Here is a 17,162-nt window from a genome sequence, read left to right as displayed (position 1 = left end):
CTCAATCCCAGCTCCATCAGAGAGAGAAGGGGCTTCTAAGACAGATGTCATCTAATCCCACCAAGATGTGGGGATGAAGTTTCTCCCACCCTGGACTTGGGGCCAGCACTCCCCCCAAACTCCCCTCCTTATTCTGACATGTGAGCTTATGTCTGACACTTTCTGAGCCAGAGGGGAATTTCAGCCTCTGCAAATCCCTCCCCTACAGCCCCACAAGTTCAAGGTAGAGAGAGAGGTGAAGAGGACTGAGCTGGATCCTGAGAAGGGAGAAGTCTTCAGGTTTAGTTCACCTGAATGCTGTTGCTTGTTTCTGTAATGCTGTGATTATGGAAACATTCAAGTGCAGTGAGGATATTGGGGTGCACATTGGGGTCACCCTCTCTCCATAGCCCCCTCCCATCTGGAAGTCAAAGCAGGCAGCTGGCAAGAGTGGACCCTGAGCCCTTCCTTTCCCCCCATCAGGGCACAGATGGAGGCCACCACCTTTCATGAGAAAAAAAAAAAAAACATTTATTTTGGGGAAATAATAAAAAAAAGTTGTGGTAGGAAGGAGACTTTAGCACATAGATGATGTGTTAACATGAGAAAAAACAGGTTTTCTCTGCAGGTACTGAATTTTTTCTTGTACAAACATTTTCCTACCAGGAGAGGCATGAGGAGCACACTCTTGTTGACCAGAGGAGACACATTTTTGAAGCCAGTATATTGAGCAATGGTGCAGGTCCCCTGGACCATGCTGGCAGGGTCTGACTGTGGACTCTGGCTCCCTGGGTGAGAAGGTCCGCCTGTCGCCCCTGTCTCTGGTATGCCTGCTCTTGCTGAGATGGCTGCGGTCCTTGGGATTGGCTTGGTGACTGTGCGCTGAAGTTTTCAACATTTTTCTCTGTTCTGAGGAACAGAGAGTCCTGTGGTGGTGGGAATGCCCACCCACTAGGGCCTGAAGCTGTTCTCTGTGGTGATTTACTTCTGAGGCGTGGGTTCCTTGTTGAAACCCCAATTTCTCTGCTAGGACCTGTCCAACAACTGTTCCAATCATCTCAGGATCAATAATCCTGCCATCTACAATGAATTTGTCCTTGATTTGTTCCTGGCACTGAGCAGCCGCTGATGCAGGCCTGCCTTTTTGAAAGGTTTCTTCTATTTGTTTGTCTTTTTTATTGGCGCCAAGACACTGCAGAAAGTGCCTCATCCTTTTTTTCAAGTAGCTTTCTGGTAAAAGTTGTTCCTTTTCTGGTGAGAACTGGAGGTATTTTACCCCAAGAGACTCTGTTTCTCTCGCCTGAGGAGACTGGCTCATCACTCTGGTATGAGAAGCCCTTCGTCCTGAATTCCTTTCTTCATACTTTCCCAATTTGGGCCTCCAATTGCCCTTCCTCTCATCAGTTGGGGCCAACATCCTGCTTTGGCTATGCATTTCTTCATCGTCTTCTGGTTTGGGCCTCTCACAGATCTCGCCCTCATCAACTGAGGCAAACGGGCCCTTGCATGGGTCCCTAGCTTTTGTTTTCCTGGGTTTCTGTTGCCGTTGACTACATGTTTTTTCATGTTCTCCTGGTTGGAGCCTCCTAACACTCTTCCACTCTGCAGCTGGGGTTATCACCTCCCTCTGGCCCTTCACTTCTTCAGACTCTCTGGGTAGGGGCCTCTTAAAAGCCCTGCTGTCCTCAGGTGAGGTGAGCATCTCACTCCTGCTTTTGGTTTCTTCATGTCCTTTTGGTGGAGGCTTCTTAAAACCCCTCCACTCCTCAGCTGGGGGACACACCTCGGTTTGGCTGTTCATTTCTTCATCCTTTTCTGGTTCAAGGTTCTCACAGATCTCCCCCTCATCAAGTGAGGCAAACGGGCCCTTACAAGGGTCCCTAACTTTTGGTTTCCTGGGTTTCTGTTCTTTCTGTTGTCGTTGACTACTCCCCATTTCTTGTTCTCCTGCTTGGAGCTTCCCAATACTCCTCAACTCTTCAGTTGAGGTGAGCATCTTGCTCTGACTTTTTGTTTTTTCATGATCTTCTCGTGGGGGCCGCTTAAAAGCCTTCCACTCATCAGCTGGGATGAGCATCTTGTTCTGACTATTAGTTTCTTCAGACTCTCTGGGTAGGGGCCTCTTAAAAGCCCTGCCGTCCTCAGGTGAGGTGAGCATCTTGCTCCTGCTTTTGGTTTCTTCATGTCCTTTTGGTGGAGGCTTCTTAAAACCCCTCCACTCCCCAGCTGGGGGACACACCTCGGTTTGGCTGTTCATTTCTTCACTCTCTTCTGGTTCAAGGTACTCACAGATCTCCCCTTCATCAAGTGAGGAAAATGTGCCTTTACATGAGCCCCTGACTTCTGGTTTCCTGGGTTTCTGTTGTCGTTGGCTACTCTCTGCTTTTTCATGTTCTCCTGGTTGGAGCCTCCTAATACTCTTCCACTCTTCAGTTGGAGTAAGCCTCTCCTTCTGGCTCTTCATTTCTTCAGGCTCTCCTGGTTGGAATCTCTTAAAAGCCCTACAGGCCTCAGTTGAGGTGAGTATCTTGCTCTGGCTTTCAGTTTTTTGAAGTCTTCTTGGTAGGGGTTTGTTAAAACCCCACCACTCCCCAGCTGGGGGACACATCTCAATTTGGCTGTTTATTTCTTCATCCTCTTCTGATTCGAGGTTTTCACAGATCCCCTCCTCCTGAATTGAGGGAAATGGGCCCTTACAAGGATCCCTAACATTTGGTTTCTGCTGTCTTCTTGATTGGAGCCTCCTAGCCTTCCTCCACTCATCAACTATGGCAAGCATCTCCCTCTTGCTCTTCATGTCTTCATCCTCTTCTTGTTGGAGTCTCTTACAATCCCTCCTCTCCTCAGTTGGAGCAAACATCTTGCCTTGGCTGATGATTTCTCTATCTTCTTCTGGCTCGAGCTTCTCACAAATCTCTCCTTCATCAGCTGAGGCAAACTGGCCCTTACATGGGTCCCTCACTTTTGGTTTCCTGTGTTTCTGTTGTCTCTGGATACTCATTTCTTCATGTTCTCCTGGTTGGAAACTCTGAAAGTCCCTCCACTCTTCATTTGGAGCAAGCATCTCTCTCTGGCTCTTAAATGGGTCCTTCAGTTTTGGTTTTTGAAATTTCTGCTGTTCCTGGGTGCTCTGTGCACTCACTTTGAGGTCATATGGCACCTGTGAAGCTGGTGTGTCCCCACTAGCGTATTCCATCTGGGAACTTGACCTGTGAGAAGCCAAGATGTCTGCAGCAAGGAGCACGTCAGTGTGAGGGTCTTGAAGGAGCAGGTTGGTGGCAAAGTCCTGGAGGAGCATGCCAGTGGTGTAGTCTTGAAGGAGGACATCAGTGTGAGACTGTTGCAGGAGGTCACCAGTGGCACGGCCTTGAAGCTGGTTCTCTGATTCTAACTTGCTTCCCAACTCAAATTTACTAGCCACCTGTGTTTTAAAATGTGGCTCCACTGAATATTGGCCAACTGAGTTTGTGGGTGGTGGCAGAGTTTTCTTGGTGACTGGCTCATCTGATCTCCTCAGATTCATGTTGCTGGTTTGGGAGTTGACTAGCACAGTGGGACCCAAGAAGACTTCCCAGGCAGGGTCCTCATTGGCCTTCTGTTTGGCCCTTGAAGATTGGGACTTTAAGCCCATGTCCAGTATTAATGCATTATGGCAGGGATATTTTGAGAGCCAACCCCAACTCTCTTCCATTTTGAGACTGGGGTTTAGGCTGCTTTTCCTGGCCCTCAGGACAGTCCCACTCTGCCGGGTTCTACCCTTGAGGCTGGGTGCAGGCATCTGACAAGGTGGCCTGCCCTTCTGTCCAGTCAGTGGGGCCTCTGAAGGCCCACAACTGTCACCAGGTGAAATCTTTCCCAGGGCCCTCTGGATGTCCCACCTTACAGGTATGGGAGCCGGGAGGAGACTCCCCAGGGAGGGAACTGATGCTTTTGTTATCATTTGCTTTCCCTGACGGGGCTGAGGTTTTCCCAAGAACTTAGAAACGTTGGTTTTTGACTGTGGCCCAGGTTGCCAGATGGCTGAGAGGGAAAATGTGGATGTTGGAAGGGACGAGGGTTGAGCTTCAGATGGTTTGAGATTTACAGGCTCAGAGCCCTGTTTGGATGTGTCCCACCTGTGCCTTACCCGAAACCTTATGATATGTGCTTCCAGCATTTGTTGAATGCTTGGATTGAGGAAAGAAAGCTCATGGGAGATATTTATACGGGGTTTCCAATGCTTCAGTGATGCTAGAGTTCTGGTTTCCTTGTGAAGGTGGGTCTTAGAAGCATGGGTGGCAGCAAGCCAGGATCGACGCACTGTCACAGGGAACAAACCCTGATCAATCTGCCTCAACTTTTTGTCTAAATGGGCTTTTAAGACTTTTTCTAGATGTTTCTTATCTGGGCCACTGAGTAAGTAATCTCTGGAGTCACTCTTCGATGGCCTCAGCAAATCACTCTTTGAGGGCCTCAGCAAGTATCTTTCTGACTCCTTCTCAGAGTTCGTTTGCAGAAACTTCTTGGGGAAGCTGGACCTGGAGGGATCTTTCCAGATACCCTTCAGACACGGCCTTAGACCCTCGCTAAAATCTGTTTCTAGCTGGAACTTCATCTGACTCCTTCGATGGGATCTCCTAGGGCACCTGGACCTTGTCTTCTGGGCGTTCTGGCTCCTTTTGCCTCTAAAAGCAGACAGCTGCCAGGATCCTTGCTTGCCCTGGGCCTGATAAGTCACTAGGAATTGGCACTGAGATGAACTCAGTTGTAGAGACAGGTGGATGCTGCGGAGCCGGCTCCCCTTGAGTTGATCTTTTATGGGCTTCTTTTGAAGATGTTGCTTCTGGAGATCAGATTTGATTAAGTCTCCATGAGGACCAGGGACTAACCTTTGGGCCTGGGGCTCCCCAGTGTCCTGGGGACAGTTGGGAATGAGTTGGCTAAAGACTTCCTGTGATCTCTTGTTCACAGAGGGTAAAAGCATCTCAGTTTTCAGTTGCTTCTGCAACAAGGGGTACTCCAGACTTTGAGTTTCAGTTGGGATAAAATATAGTGGGTTGTTCTGAAATGGAAGATAGTAGAGCCCACAGGTACTCATCTGGGGTGAAGAATAAGTTGGTCTGAAGAGGAGAGGCGATGGGAGATAGGACTGGCCTTGGATCTGAACCATAGGTAGGGGCTGGTACACAGTCAAGTTTTGAGTGAAAGGCTGGGGTTGGGTCCCAGCACAGGGCAAGAGTGGGTCCTGGGAAAGACTTAAAGGTATTTCAGGTTGAATTGAGACTGGAAAGACAGTAGAGATTCCATTGAATAAAACAAAGGGTGCCTGTGATTGAGAGGAGCTCCCAGGGACAAGGGCAGCTGCCACCAGGGACTCACTGTGCAGAGAGGGGAGACCCCAAAAGAGCTGGCTGTATTTCTGCTCTATGTGATCCCTCAGACTCTCAGGATATAAAAGCTCCTGTGGCTCAGGTAGCTGCTCTGGTTTGTCTTTCACATTCCAGAAAGATTGAGGGGTTGTGATGTCCTGCTCAGTACCCAGTGATTTCCACATATTCCCTGAAGTGTTCAGATGGTAGTCTGGGCTCATTTGCTCTGAGAATGACCAGTCCTTTTTTCCCTCCTTACAAATCCTCAGCTCTGCTCTCTTGGTGATTAGGATCTCCAGCAGCTTTTGGACATCAGGGTTGATAAATGAGGGGCTACCAATCTCTACATGCTTGTCTATATTGCGCCCCCAGGATGGGGCCTTTGTTGGGTGGGGGGACAGGTCTTCTTTCCAGGACTTGCTCTGTGACGAGGTGGGAAAGAACAAGGCCTTGGTAGTGTCCCACCAGCAGGACAGGAAAGAAATGGGGTAGCTTGTGAAGAGGCCAAGGTTTGCCATGGCCGAGATGGTAGATGCCGAAAAAGAGTTACCTGGAGGGGAGCTTTTTGCAACAGTATCAAATGGGATTTTCTCCAAGTTGGATCTGTCTTGAGGTTCTGCTGATAAGGTGGAGGCCAAAGGCACAGGGTCCTGGGTCAGAGGAGCTGGGGATATGGTGGAAACAGCCTCCTCCAAAAGCTCCATGCTAGGCTGGTGGGCTCCAGCAGGAGCTGCTTCCTGTCCCACGCCAGGAGGATCTTGCCAGGAGAGCTGATGAAAACTCTTTTTATCAAGGAGACTTCCCACATGGCTGCAGGGAACACAAGGCACAAGCTGCAGCCAGGAACCCCCAGGGCCAGGAGGGCATGTGAGGCAAGGCAGGGGTGGGCACCTGCAGCCACAGCCCTGCATGGTCTCCATGGCGATTTCACAGTGCTCCTGCTTCCCACACCCCAGGACGTTAGCCATATCCCACTCCCAAGGCTTCCCCTCCCAGCTCAGTCCCAGGCTGCCTGCAGTCCTGGGGTCACACCAGATATTCTGGGAGGAAGAGCAACCCAGGAGATAAGATGAAGATTCTTTACCTCTGAAGAAGTAAAACCAGGTTGCGGATCCCTTCCAGCTCTTCCAGGCAATCTCTGCAAACTGAAAATCAGCAGACTGGGTCACGGTGAGGAAGCCGGGGCCCCTTCCTAGGGTTCTTACAGGAGGCTGAGTGCACCATCTCTTTAAGGGGCCACCACTGGGATATTGGAGCCCAAGCACTATTGTCCAAGGCCACTTTATCATTCACAGTGACGGTGAAGCTCATGAAAAGGTTTCTCATTTACAAAGTGTTTCCGTATCCTTTACCCCTTGCTGCCTTCACAACCTGCAGTGTTCACCTGCCTCTGCAGGGCAGGGGTCACTGCACAGACAAATCTGAGCAAAGATAAACAATGTGTCCATGGTCAAACCTGGAGTCCCACCTCCCAATCTAGGCGCTGTTAACCCACAGGCACCTGGTTATAAGCAGGGCCACAGTTATATCCAGGCCCTTCGCAGCTTCATTCTGTACATGGAATCTGGGTAGTATCTGGGTTCTGCTCTCCTTTCCAGAAGCCTCCCTGGGGGGTTCGGTTTCCCAAGGGAAAGACCTTCCACTGGTCTCCTCAGAACCAGAGGCTCTGGGCCCTCCGGGCTGGATGCATGAGAGCTAACATCCGGGGCACACAGAGCTGAATGGCAGAACTCACCTTTCAAAGCTCCGCTTCTCTTCCTACTCCTGCTTCTCCCTCTCAGATCCATTCGATGCTGAGAGAAAAAAATGAGAACCTGTGACCCAAATCTCAGTCTCCCGTCTCTAGACAAGCATCAGACACTCAGTGTCAATATATAATATGACTTTCTTCATTTCACTAACAGAGCTCTATGGTTTTATTTCCTTTTACTCATTTTTAAAGCAGATAAAAATATTTTCTGTTTTCCTTCTTTGAAGAGCATAAAGAAGGATTCTCCCTTTTTAAAAAGAATTGCAACCCTTTTATGTATCTGGTTTATAAATATTTATATTATCTGTCCTTTCTTATTCAGCCTGTAGTTTAAAATGAAAAAAAAATCATAAATACCTGCATAATTTCATTTGCTGGAAATTAGTCAATTTAATTTCTACCATATGCAGAATATTCTTTTCATGTGGCAGACATTAAGAATAATTTAAAAGAAAACTAGTTGAAAAGTTAATACAAAACAAAGTAGTTGAACCATATACAAAATAGACAAACAACAAGAACCCACTGTATAGTACAGGGAACTATACCGAATACCTTGTAATAACACATAACGAAAAAGAATCCAAAAGAGAATATATATGTATATCTGAAAAAGAATAATTCAGTTCAGTTCAGTCGCTCAGTCGTGTCCGACTCTTTGTGACCCCATGAATCGCAGCACGCCAGGCCTCCCTGTCCATCACCAACTCCTGGAGTTTACTCAGACTGACGTCCATCGAGTCAGTGATGCCATCCAGCCATCTCATCCTCTGTCGTCCCCTTCTCCTCCTGCCCCCAATCCCTCCCAGCATCAGAGTCTTTTCCAATGAGTCAACTCTTCGCATGAGGTGGCCAAAGTACTGGAGTTTCAGCTTTAGCATCATTCCTTCCAAAGAAATCCCAGGGCTGATCTCCTTCAGAATGGACTGGTTGGATCTCCTTGCAGTCCAAGGGACTCTCAAGAGTCTTCTCCAACACCACAGTTCAAAAGCATCAATTCTTTGGCACTCAGCTTTCTTCACAGTCCAACTCTCACATCCATACAAGACCACTGGAAAAACCATAGCCTTGACTAGATGGACCTTTGTTGGCAAAGTAATGTCTCTGCTTTTCAATATGCTATCTAGGTTCGTCATAACTTTTCTTCCAAGGAGTAAGTGTCTTTTAATTTCATGGCTGCAGTCACCATCTGCAGTGATTTTAGAGCCCCCCAAAATAAAGTCTGACACTGTTTCCACTGTTTCCCCATCTGTTTCCCATGAAATGATGGGACCAGATGCCATGATCTTAGTTTTCTGAATGTTGAGTTTTAAGCCAACTTTTTCACTCTCCTCTTTCAGCTTCATCAAGAGGCTTTTTAGTTCCTCTTCACTTTCTGCCATAAGGGTGGTGTCATCTGCATATCTGAGGTTATTGATATTTCTCCCAGCAATCTTGATTCCAGCTTGTGCTTCTTCCAGCCCAGCGTTTCTCATGATGTACTCTGCATAGAAGTTAAATAAGCAAGGTGACAATATACAGCCTTGGTGTACTCCTTTCCCTATTTGGAACCAGTCTGTTCCATGTCCAGTTCTAACTGTTGCTTCCTGACCTGCATACAGATTTCTCAAGAGGCAGGTCAGGTAGTCTGGTATTCCCATCTGTTTCAGAATTTTCCACAGTTTCTTGTGATCCACACAGTCAAAGGTTTTGGCATAGTCAATAAAGCAGAAATAGATGTTTTTCTGGAACTCTCTTGCTTTTTCGATGATCCAGCGGATGTTGGCAATTTGGTCTCTTGTTCCTCTGACTTTTCTAAAAGCAGCTATAAATCACTTTTCTGTGCATCCAAAACTAATGCAACATTGTAGGTCAACTCTAATTCAATAATTCACAGAGATACACACACACACCCCAACAACAACATTGTTAACTAAGGGAGAAAACAGGTTTTATTGATCCTTATGTTAGTATTCTAAAGTAAATGAAAATTTTAATGAGGGAGTCATATTCCAACACCAGGTGTTGAAGCACCAAGTGCTGAAGTCCCGATTAATATACATAAATGCGCCTATATATATTTGTGCAGATATATTTCCAGGTTTCCTCTTTGATTATTGGGAGAGCTAATTCCTAGAAAATATTTCCTAGATGTGAGAAGGATTTTCTATGTGAGACCCACCCTGGATTTCATTCGTCACTGTTCCTCTGCTGAAGAAACACGCATGTTCTCAGACGTATTGGAGAATCTTAGCTCCATTAGGTAGGTCTTGGCTTCCCAAGCCAGGGCCCCACTCTAGCCCCTGCTCTTAGGCTCAGGGCCTCAGCACTGTCCTCAGATCAGCCCTTGTGTGAGACACCCGTTCACAGCTGGGGAACTGGTTGTATTCACAGGCTTCTCCTGGCTGAGAATGAACTCAGTATCCAGTTCTTGGCTCCTGGTCACTGTGTCAGGGATTTGCCCTGGAGACCCAACCATACCTGAACTACTGACCTGAAACCTTTGGATAGAAATCCTAGTGTTCATGCTAGGATTCACAATTAGTTTTCACTGATCCCCTGTCCAGCCTAGTTTGTCCCTAGAGGGATGATGATCTATTCTTTCTTGAGAATAGATGTCCTGTTCTTTCCCATCTCAGGAGTCTCTTGAGTTGGTTCAGAAAAGTAGACATAATAATAGAAAAGAGAATCATGTGCTTGTGGGTCTGGGCCAAAGGTTCCTTACCTTCCTGCTAGTTCCACGTTTCCTAGGACGAGGAAAAGATGGATTATTCTGGTGGCAGGGAAGGAACAGGAAAAAGAGACCCAGTCCACACAGAACGGCAAGGATGATTTCAATTGTCCAGGCAGTGTAACTGGAGTTCAACCAAGTGTCAAAAGTGCTTTTTGGAGAAAAGAGAAGATACTCCATTGCCTGAACCCTACTGCTGCCTTCAGGTAACTGAGCACAGGGTTTGTACTTGGGGACTAAAGCCCCAGGCCTGGCATCACAGAGCCTGCAGCCTTGTCACAAAGGGCTCCTGTGGGTGGGGGAGGGGACAGGAGAGGAGAGGGCTAGGCCACAGCCCCTCCCCCACCATCCAGCACCACAACTCTACCCCTTCACCCTCAAGGGCCTTCTAGACATTAGTCAATTTTCTATTCATCCCACCAGGAGACCAGATATTTCCTGTTTCCTAAGATCTGTTGGAGATCTTGGCTTGAACCAACCAATTTCATGGCTTTTGAAACTCAAATTCTCCCAGTATTTTGGTTGTTTTCCAAGGATTTACACTCTTCGAATCTCCTCTGTCCACAATCTCATCATTTTTTTTTTCATCTCATATATTTACATTGAAGTTGTACTTCCTCAGCAAATTTCAGTCATACACTATAGTGCTATCAACTCTAGTCACCATTAGATCCTGAGACCTTTGTCTCATAGCAAAAGGTCAAAACCCTGTTACCCGCCTCTCCCTATTTCCCTCAACCCCAGCCCCTGCCAACCGCTTCTCTTTTTCTATAAGTTTGACTTCTTTTGTAGATTCTGCACATAATTGATAAGAAATATATGCCTTTCTCTGTCTGGCTTTCACTTAACATGATGTCCACTAGATTCATTCCCATTGTTTCACGTTACCACTATTTTCCCCATATGATAAGTCTTTTACTTTCATTAACCTAGAAATAGACATTTATTTTATATTTAATTTTGCATAAATAATTTTTTGTAGTTTCCATTCACCTTTGCCAGCTTCACTCAGAGTAATTGATATAAAAATTCAAATTAGTGATTATTTAAAATTTATAAAACTTAAGTATAATAAAAAGGTAAGTAATTGAATCTCTAAATGATATGTTTTGTGCTAGTAGCATTTATAGTAATGAAGTTGGAAAAAAATTCACAAAAATTTATGGGCCATGCTGTATACACACACACACACACACACACATATGCACACACACTTTTGACAGATCAATATTTCCAAATCCAAAACATGTTCTTATTTTCTTTAAATTTTTTGTATAATTTCTTGATCACATTGCTTTTTACTCTGCCCAAAATAGACAGTCTCCATTTTCCAGAGTTTAGAAACATGTGTGGAACAGCCTGAAGCCAAGAATGGGCTGGGTGAGCTTAAGCCATAATCTTTAGAGTGGACGTTGGGACTGGGGAGCCAAGGCCTGAGTTAAAGTCATCTTATAGTGATAGTGATGGCGATAGTGAAGTCGCTCAGTCGTGTCCGACTCTCTGAGACCCCATGGACAGTAGCCAACCAAGCTCCTCCGTCCATGGGATTTTTCCAGGCAAGAATACTGGAGTGGGTTGCCTTTTCCTTCTCCAGGGGATCTTCCCAACCCAGGGATCAAACTTGTGTCTCCCGCATTGTAGGCAGACGCTTTACTGTCTGAGCCACCAGGAAAGGCCAAAGTCATCTTAAGTAGCCTATTATCATATTCCTGTGTGTTCTATACATATTCTCTTTTTCAGTGTACACTTGCTTGCCCCCTCCTACCCCTTCCAGATCCCTGGAGCTTTGAGTCTTTCCTGTACCTTATAGAGAAGGCACTTTTGAGCCTTATAGTAAATTCCCTTGTGACATCATTGGACATCCTTTTTGGCAGATGGAATTGGATATTCACTTAGGGAATTGTATTTTTTAATCACTACCTGGTTAATTTTTCTTAATATATGAAATATGTATTTGGTTATACTGTCATGAATGTACATGTTCAAGAACGTATCTTTGGTATCTGTTGTTGCTTTTATTACAGCCTCTTCACTCTTTATGATATTGTCACTGGGGTATGACAGTCCACAGTGTGAACATTTAAGGTACCTGAGGAGCATGGAGGGCCCTAACTTGGAATCAATGGAAGTCATGGTGGGTCCTGATTTCTGCTTCTTTGCAGGGGGACTTTTGACTGAGATGTAAGTTTCATCATGACCTGGAAAATCAGGCTTGGGCACCTTCTAATATGATTCTGTGAGATAGTGAAAAATATATATTGATCTCTGCCACCAGTGCCTGAGAGTTAGCTACTGAAACCTTGTAATTTCCCTTTAATTATCACTCTGGGTGTCAGGAGTGTCTTTTGTTCTCATAATATGCCTTGGGTGGGCCCCTAGATACCTCCTGGGTGAGGGCTGGCCCCCAGAAAGACCAAGCCATGACGAAGGCTTGATATTTTTAGCTCCACTCCACCATTCTCTTGAGAAGGAAGAAGAGCTGAAAGTGGAGTTAATGACTGATCATGCCTATATGAGGTAGTCTCCATAAAAATCCCCAAAGTATAGAATTCAGAGTGTTTCCAGGTGTCCAAATGGACAGAATTCCCTGAACTTGAGACCCTATCAGATATCAACCTATGTATCGCTTCATCAGGATGTTCATATGTGTGTGTGTATATATATATATATATATATATATATATATATATATATCTTTTATCATACTGCTACTGTTGCTAGTGCTAAGTCACTTTAGTTGTGTCAGACTCTTTGTGACCCCATGGCTATAGCCCACCAGGCTCCTCTGTCCATGGGGATTCTTCAAGCAAGAGTACTGGAGGGGGTTTCTGTGCCCACCTCCAGGGGATCTTCCTTACCCAGGAATCGAACCCGTGTCTCTTATGTCTCCAGCACTGGCAGGCAGGTCCTGGGAAGCCCATCTTTTATCATATTCTTCAATAAAGTGGTGGAAATAACTATTTTCCTGAATTCTGCAAGCCTCTTTAGCAAGATAATGAAACCTGAAGAGGGGGTCTTAAGCATCATTTCTTGAGTACAAATTATTAATTCTATGAACCCTTTGGTACAAATGAAAGAAAGAAAGTGAAGTCACTTAGTCATGTCCGACTCTTGGAACCCCATGGACTGTAGCCTACCAGGCTACTCTGTCCATGGGATTTTCCAGGCAAGAATACTGGAATGGGTTGCCATCTCCTTCTCCAGGAGATCTTCCCGACCCAGGGACTGAACCTGCATCTCCCACCTTGAAAGTAGACGCTTTACTGTCTGAGCCACCAGGGAAGTCATGGTGCACATGAGTCCTTAGATATTCAAACTGGGAAATTTTACAAACTACACATATAGATAATCTTCTACCTGATTAAAAGATGATCTTAGTTATACCCAAAGAAGTCATTTGTAAGTTGCTCTTATTACCTCAAGCTAACATAGGTAGCTGGCATGTTGCAGTCCATGGGGTTGCAAAGACATGCCTGAGTAACTGAATAGCAACAGCATATTTATTTCCAATTTATGCATATTTTTGATCACAGAATAACTTGCTGCCTAGTTAACTCTCTTCATAGTCACCAAAGTCATGTTTAATGTCTTCCTCAACAAATAAGACTACTTTATGCTTAACAAGTCAAACAAAGGCCTTTTTCTGGGGCTGGGACTCAAATTCAAGTCTGCTAGTTTATTGACATCATCAAACGATTAGGAACAAATTAAGAAATATATGGAAGACTATCAAATAAGGTGGTGGACATACTGTGAAGTTATTTTATTTACTTTCAATTTAAAAACAGTTATGCAACAAAGTGTCAGGCATGATTTGATTTAAAAGACTGACCATTTAATAGTTTAATAGCTCATATGTGTCCTAAATATCTGTGAGCTCTGACACACACACATAAGCAGGTCTGAAAATAGAATTACTGTTAGCAATGAGCCAAGCCATAACTCTGCACTTTGTCAAGGTGTTCTTACTAGCAAATTCCCAGCATATCACCTCTCACCTAAACATTTTGCAGGTTCACCACTTCTGATGTTCTGCATTTCAAGACTGCTTTGCTATTTTGGTAAAGGGTTTCCTACTCTCTGCATTTTTCCAACAGTACTGTAACATCTTAAACATGATTCAAAGTATAGTTCTATGAAAGCCTCCTTTAAGAGAATTTTAGATTCCTTCCATCACACACACGCACTGACTCCTTGACCTTCATACCTGCTAAAAATCAGTGGTTCTGGACCTCCTTCCACTATAAATAAAGAGACTTCTGCTTGTATCTCCACCCTGATCCTGGACTACTGTTTTCAGCTGAATGTGTGTGTTAGTCATTCAGTCACATCCTGCTCTTTGTGATCCAGTGAACTGTAACCCACCAGGCTCTTCTGTCTGAATACTGGAGTGAGTTGCCATTCCCTTCTACAGGGGATCTTCCCAACCCAGGGATCAAACCTGGGTCTCCTGCCCTGCAAGAAGATTCTTTCCTGTCTGCATCACTAGGAAAGTCCCTATCAGGTGAATAGTGGCCCTTCAAATATGTCCTAATCCCCAGCCCCTTTGTTACATTATATGGCAGAAGGAACATTATTGATATGATTAAACTAAGGTTCTAGAAATGGGGAGATAATCCTGCATCATCTATATGGGCTCAATGTAATTGTAAAGGTCCTGATGAGAGAGAGGCAGGAGGGTCACAGTCAAGAAGGGAGAAGGCAGTGAAAGTGGAGACTGGAGTGATGAGGCCAAGGGAAGTCAGCAGCCTCAAACTGAAAACAGCAAGGAAATGGATTATCCACTCAGAGACTCTAGAAAAAAATCTGCCCTTCTGACACTTTGACTTCATCCCACTGAACCTCATTTCAGACTTCTGACCTCCAAAACTATAAAGGAATATAGTTTTGAGTCTCTTAAGAAAAGAGACAGAATTTTCAAAAATCCTGCAGATTTTCAATTTCTCCACATGTATCATTCTACTTCTTTCAAACCAGTTAGTATTTGCTTGATAGCAGATTTATCTATGGATATGTTTGACTTTTCTCCTAGATAGCAAATTTCTGGAAAGTAGGAACCATTTGGGGCAGATTCAAGGTAATATGTCTAGTTTGTGGCAGAGATAGGTCTATCATGCAGTCCCTTGACCAAGTCCTTCTTTATATCACAGAGCTTGAGCCAATTCTGACCTGATTGCCTTTGCATAATGAGGGTGGCCTTCAAATAAACCAATAAGGAGATATTGGGCATTAAAATATGCCTAGCATAGCAGCTTGGGACTAAAGAGAAAATAAGAGACAACTAATAAGAATCATCATGTATTTATCATTATGCCACCAAATAGAATTTTCTAGCTTCATCCTTATAATAAAGTAGAAGTTTGGGGAAATACCCCACTACTTTTACTCATTTATGCATTGCAATGATATGGATTGTCATTGGATTGGAAGACAGGGTGTATGTTTACATTAGTATCATAAATCTTTTCATCTTCACTGTGCTATATTTTGCTTATGATTTGTTTATGAATTATGCATCTATGTTTATGAAGGAGATTGTGGTTTTTCCTAAAATGCAAGGTTTTTGGTTTTGTCAACAGCTATGCCATGACATCCACCATAGTCTTCTAGTTTATCTGTTTCTTTGATCTCATAATTCTATCAGACAGTGCTGATGTCTGGATTGCAATGCATGTGAATTTCAGCAAAGTAGTGGGCATACTGAGAAGTTATTTACTTTGTATTTAAAAAGAGTTATATAACACTTTTGAAGGGTCAGATACGATTCCATCTAAAATACTGAAGAATTTGGCATAATCCAATGAGTGCCGAAGAATTGATGCTTTTGAACTGTGATGTTGGAGAAGACTCTTGAGAGTCCCTTGGACTGCAAGGAGATCCTACCAGTCCATTCTGAAGGAGATCAGCCCTGGGATTTCTTTGGAACAAATGATGCTAAAGCTGAAACTCCAGTACTTTGGCCACCTCATGCGAAGAGTTAACTCATTGGAAAAGACTCTGATGCTGGGAGGAGTTGGGGGCGGAGGAGAAGGGGACGACAGAGGATGAGATGGCTGGATGGCATCACTGACTCAATGGATGTGAATCTGGGCGAACTCCGGGAGTTGGTGATGGACAGGGAGGCCTGGCGTGCTGCGATTCATGGGGTCGCAAAGAGTCGGACACGACTGAGCGACTGAACTGAACTGAATATATTTTTCAAAGACATTTTATTTTATATTGAAGTATAGATGATTAACAATGTTCTAACAGTTTCAATATGTCAGCAAATTTGGAAAACTCAGCAGTGACCATAGGACTGGAAAAGGTCAGTTTTCATTCCAATTCCCAAAGAAAGGCAATGCCAAAGAATGCTCAAACTACCATGCAATTGTACTCATCTCACATGCTAATAAAGTAATGCTCAAAATTCTCCAAGCCAGGCTTCAGCAATATGTGAACCATGAACTTCCAGATGTTCAAGATGGTTTTAGAAAAGGCAGAGGAACCAGAGATAAAATTGCCAACATCCATCAGATCATTGAAAAAGCAGGAGAGTTCCAAAAAAACATCTATTTCTGCTTTCTTGACTATGTCAAAGCCTTTGTATGGATCACAATAAACTGTGGAAAGTTCTGAAAAAGATGGGAATACCAGACCACCTGATCTGCCTCTTGAGAAACCTGTATGCAGGTCAGGAAGCAACAGTTAGAACTGGACATAGAACAACAGACCGGTTCCAAATAGGAAAAGGAGTATATCAAGGCTGTATATTGTCACCTTGCTTATTTAACTTATATGCAGAATACATCATGAGAAACCCTGGGCTGGAAGAAGCACAAGCTGGAATCAAGATTGCCGGGAGAAATATCAATAACCTCAGATATGCAGATGACACCACCCTTATGGCAGAAAGTGAAGAAGAACTCAAGAGCCTCTTGATGAAAGTGAAAGAGGAGAGTGAAAACATTGGCTTAAAGCTCAACATTCAGAAAACTAAGATCATGGCATCTGGTCCTATCACTTCATGGCAAATAGATGGGGAAGCAGTAGAAACAGTGGCTGCCTTTATTTTTGGGGGCTCCAGAATCACTGAAGAAGGTGACTGCAGCCATGAAATTAAAAGACTCTTACTCCTTGGAAGGAAAATTGTGGCCAACCTAGACAGCATATTAAAACCAGAGACATTACTTTATCAACAAAGGTCTATCTAGTGAAGGCTATGGTTTTTCCAGTAGTCATGTATGGATGTGAGAGTTGGACTATAAAGAAAGCTGAGCGCCAAAGAATTGATGTGTTTGAACTGTGGTGTTGGAGAAGACTCTTGAGAGTCCCTTGGACTGCAAGGAAATCCAACCAGTCCATCCTAAAGATCAGTCCTGGGTGTTCATTGGAA

The 17,162-nt window shown here is 44.5% G+C and overlaps 1 protein-coding gene across 1 annotated transcript; it reads right to left on the bottom strand.

The window, feature by feature from the left end:
* Positions 1 to 524: 524 nt before the first annotated feature.
* LOC139184582 (spermatogenesis-associated protein 31E1-like) lies at positions 525 to 10,041 on the bottom strand. Its single transcript, XM_070794850.1, has 4 exons — positions 9,782 to 10,041; positions 7,063 to 7,120; positions 6,412 to 6,472; positions 525 to 6,137 (listed from the first exon to the last, which is right to left on the bottom strand). Exons 1-4 carry the CDS (start codon positions 9,965 to 9,967, stop codon positions 557 to 559), a joined length of 5,886 nt encoding a protein of 1,961 aa, XP_070650951.1. The 5' UTR covers positions 9,968 to 10,041; the 3' UTR covers positions 525 to 556.
* Positions 10,042 to 17,162: the final 7,121 nt, after the last annotated feature.

Source organism: Bos indicus, chromosome 8 (assembly GCF_029378745.1).
Source record: "Bos indicus isolate NIAB-ARS_2022 breed Sahiwal x Tharparkar chromosome 8, NIAB-ARS_B.indTharparkar_mat_pri_1.0, whole genome shotgun sequence".
NCBI classification, from domain to species: domain Eukaryota; kingdom Metazoa; phylum Chordata; class Mammalia; order Artiodactyla; family Bovidae; genus Bos; species Bos indicus.
Note: the sequence above shows the minus strand (reverse complement) of the source record. Positions and strands in the feature narration are given on the sequence as shown.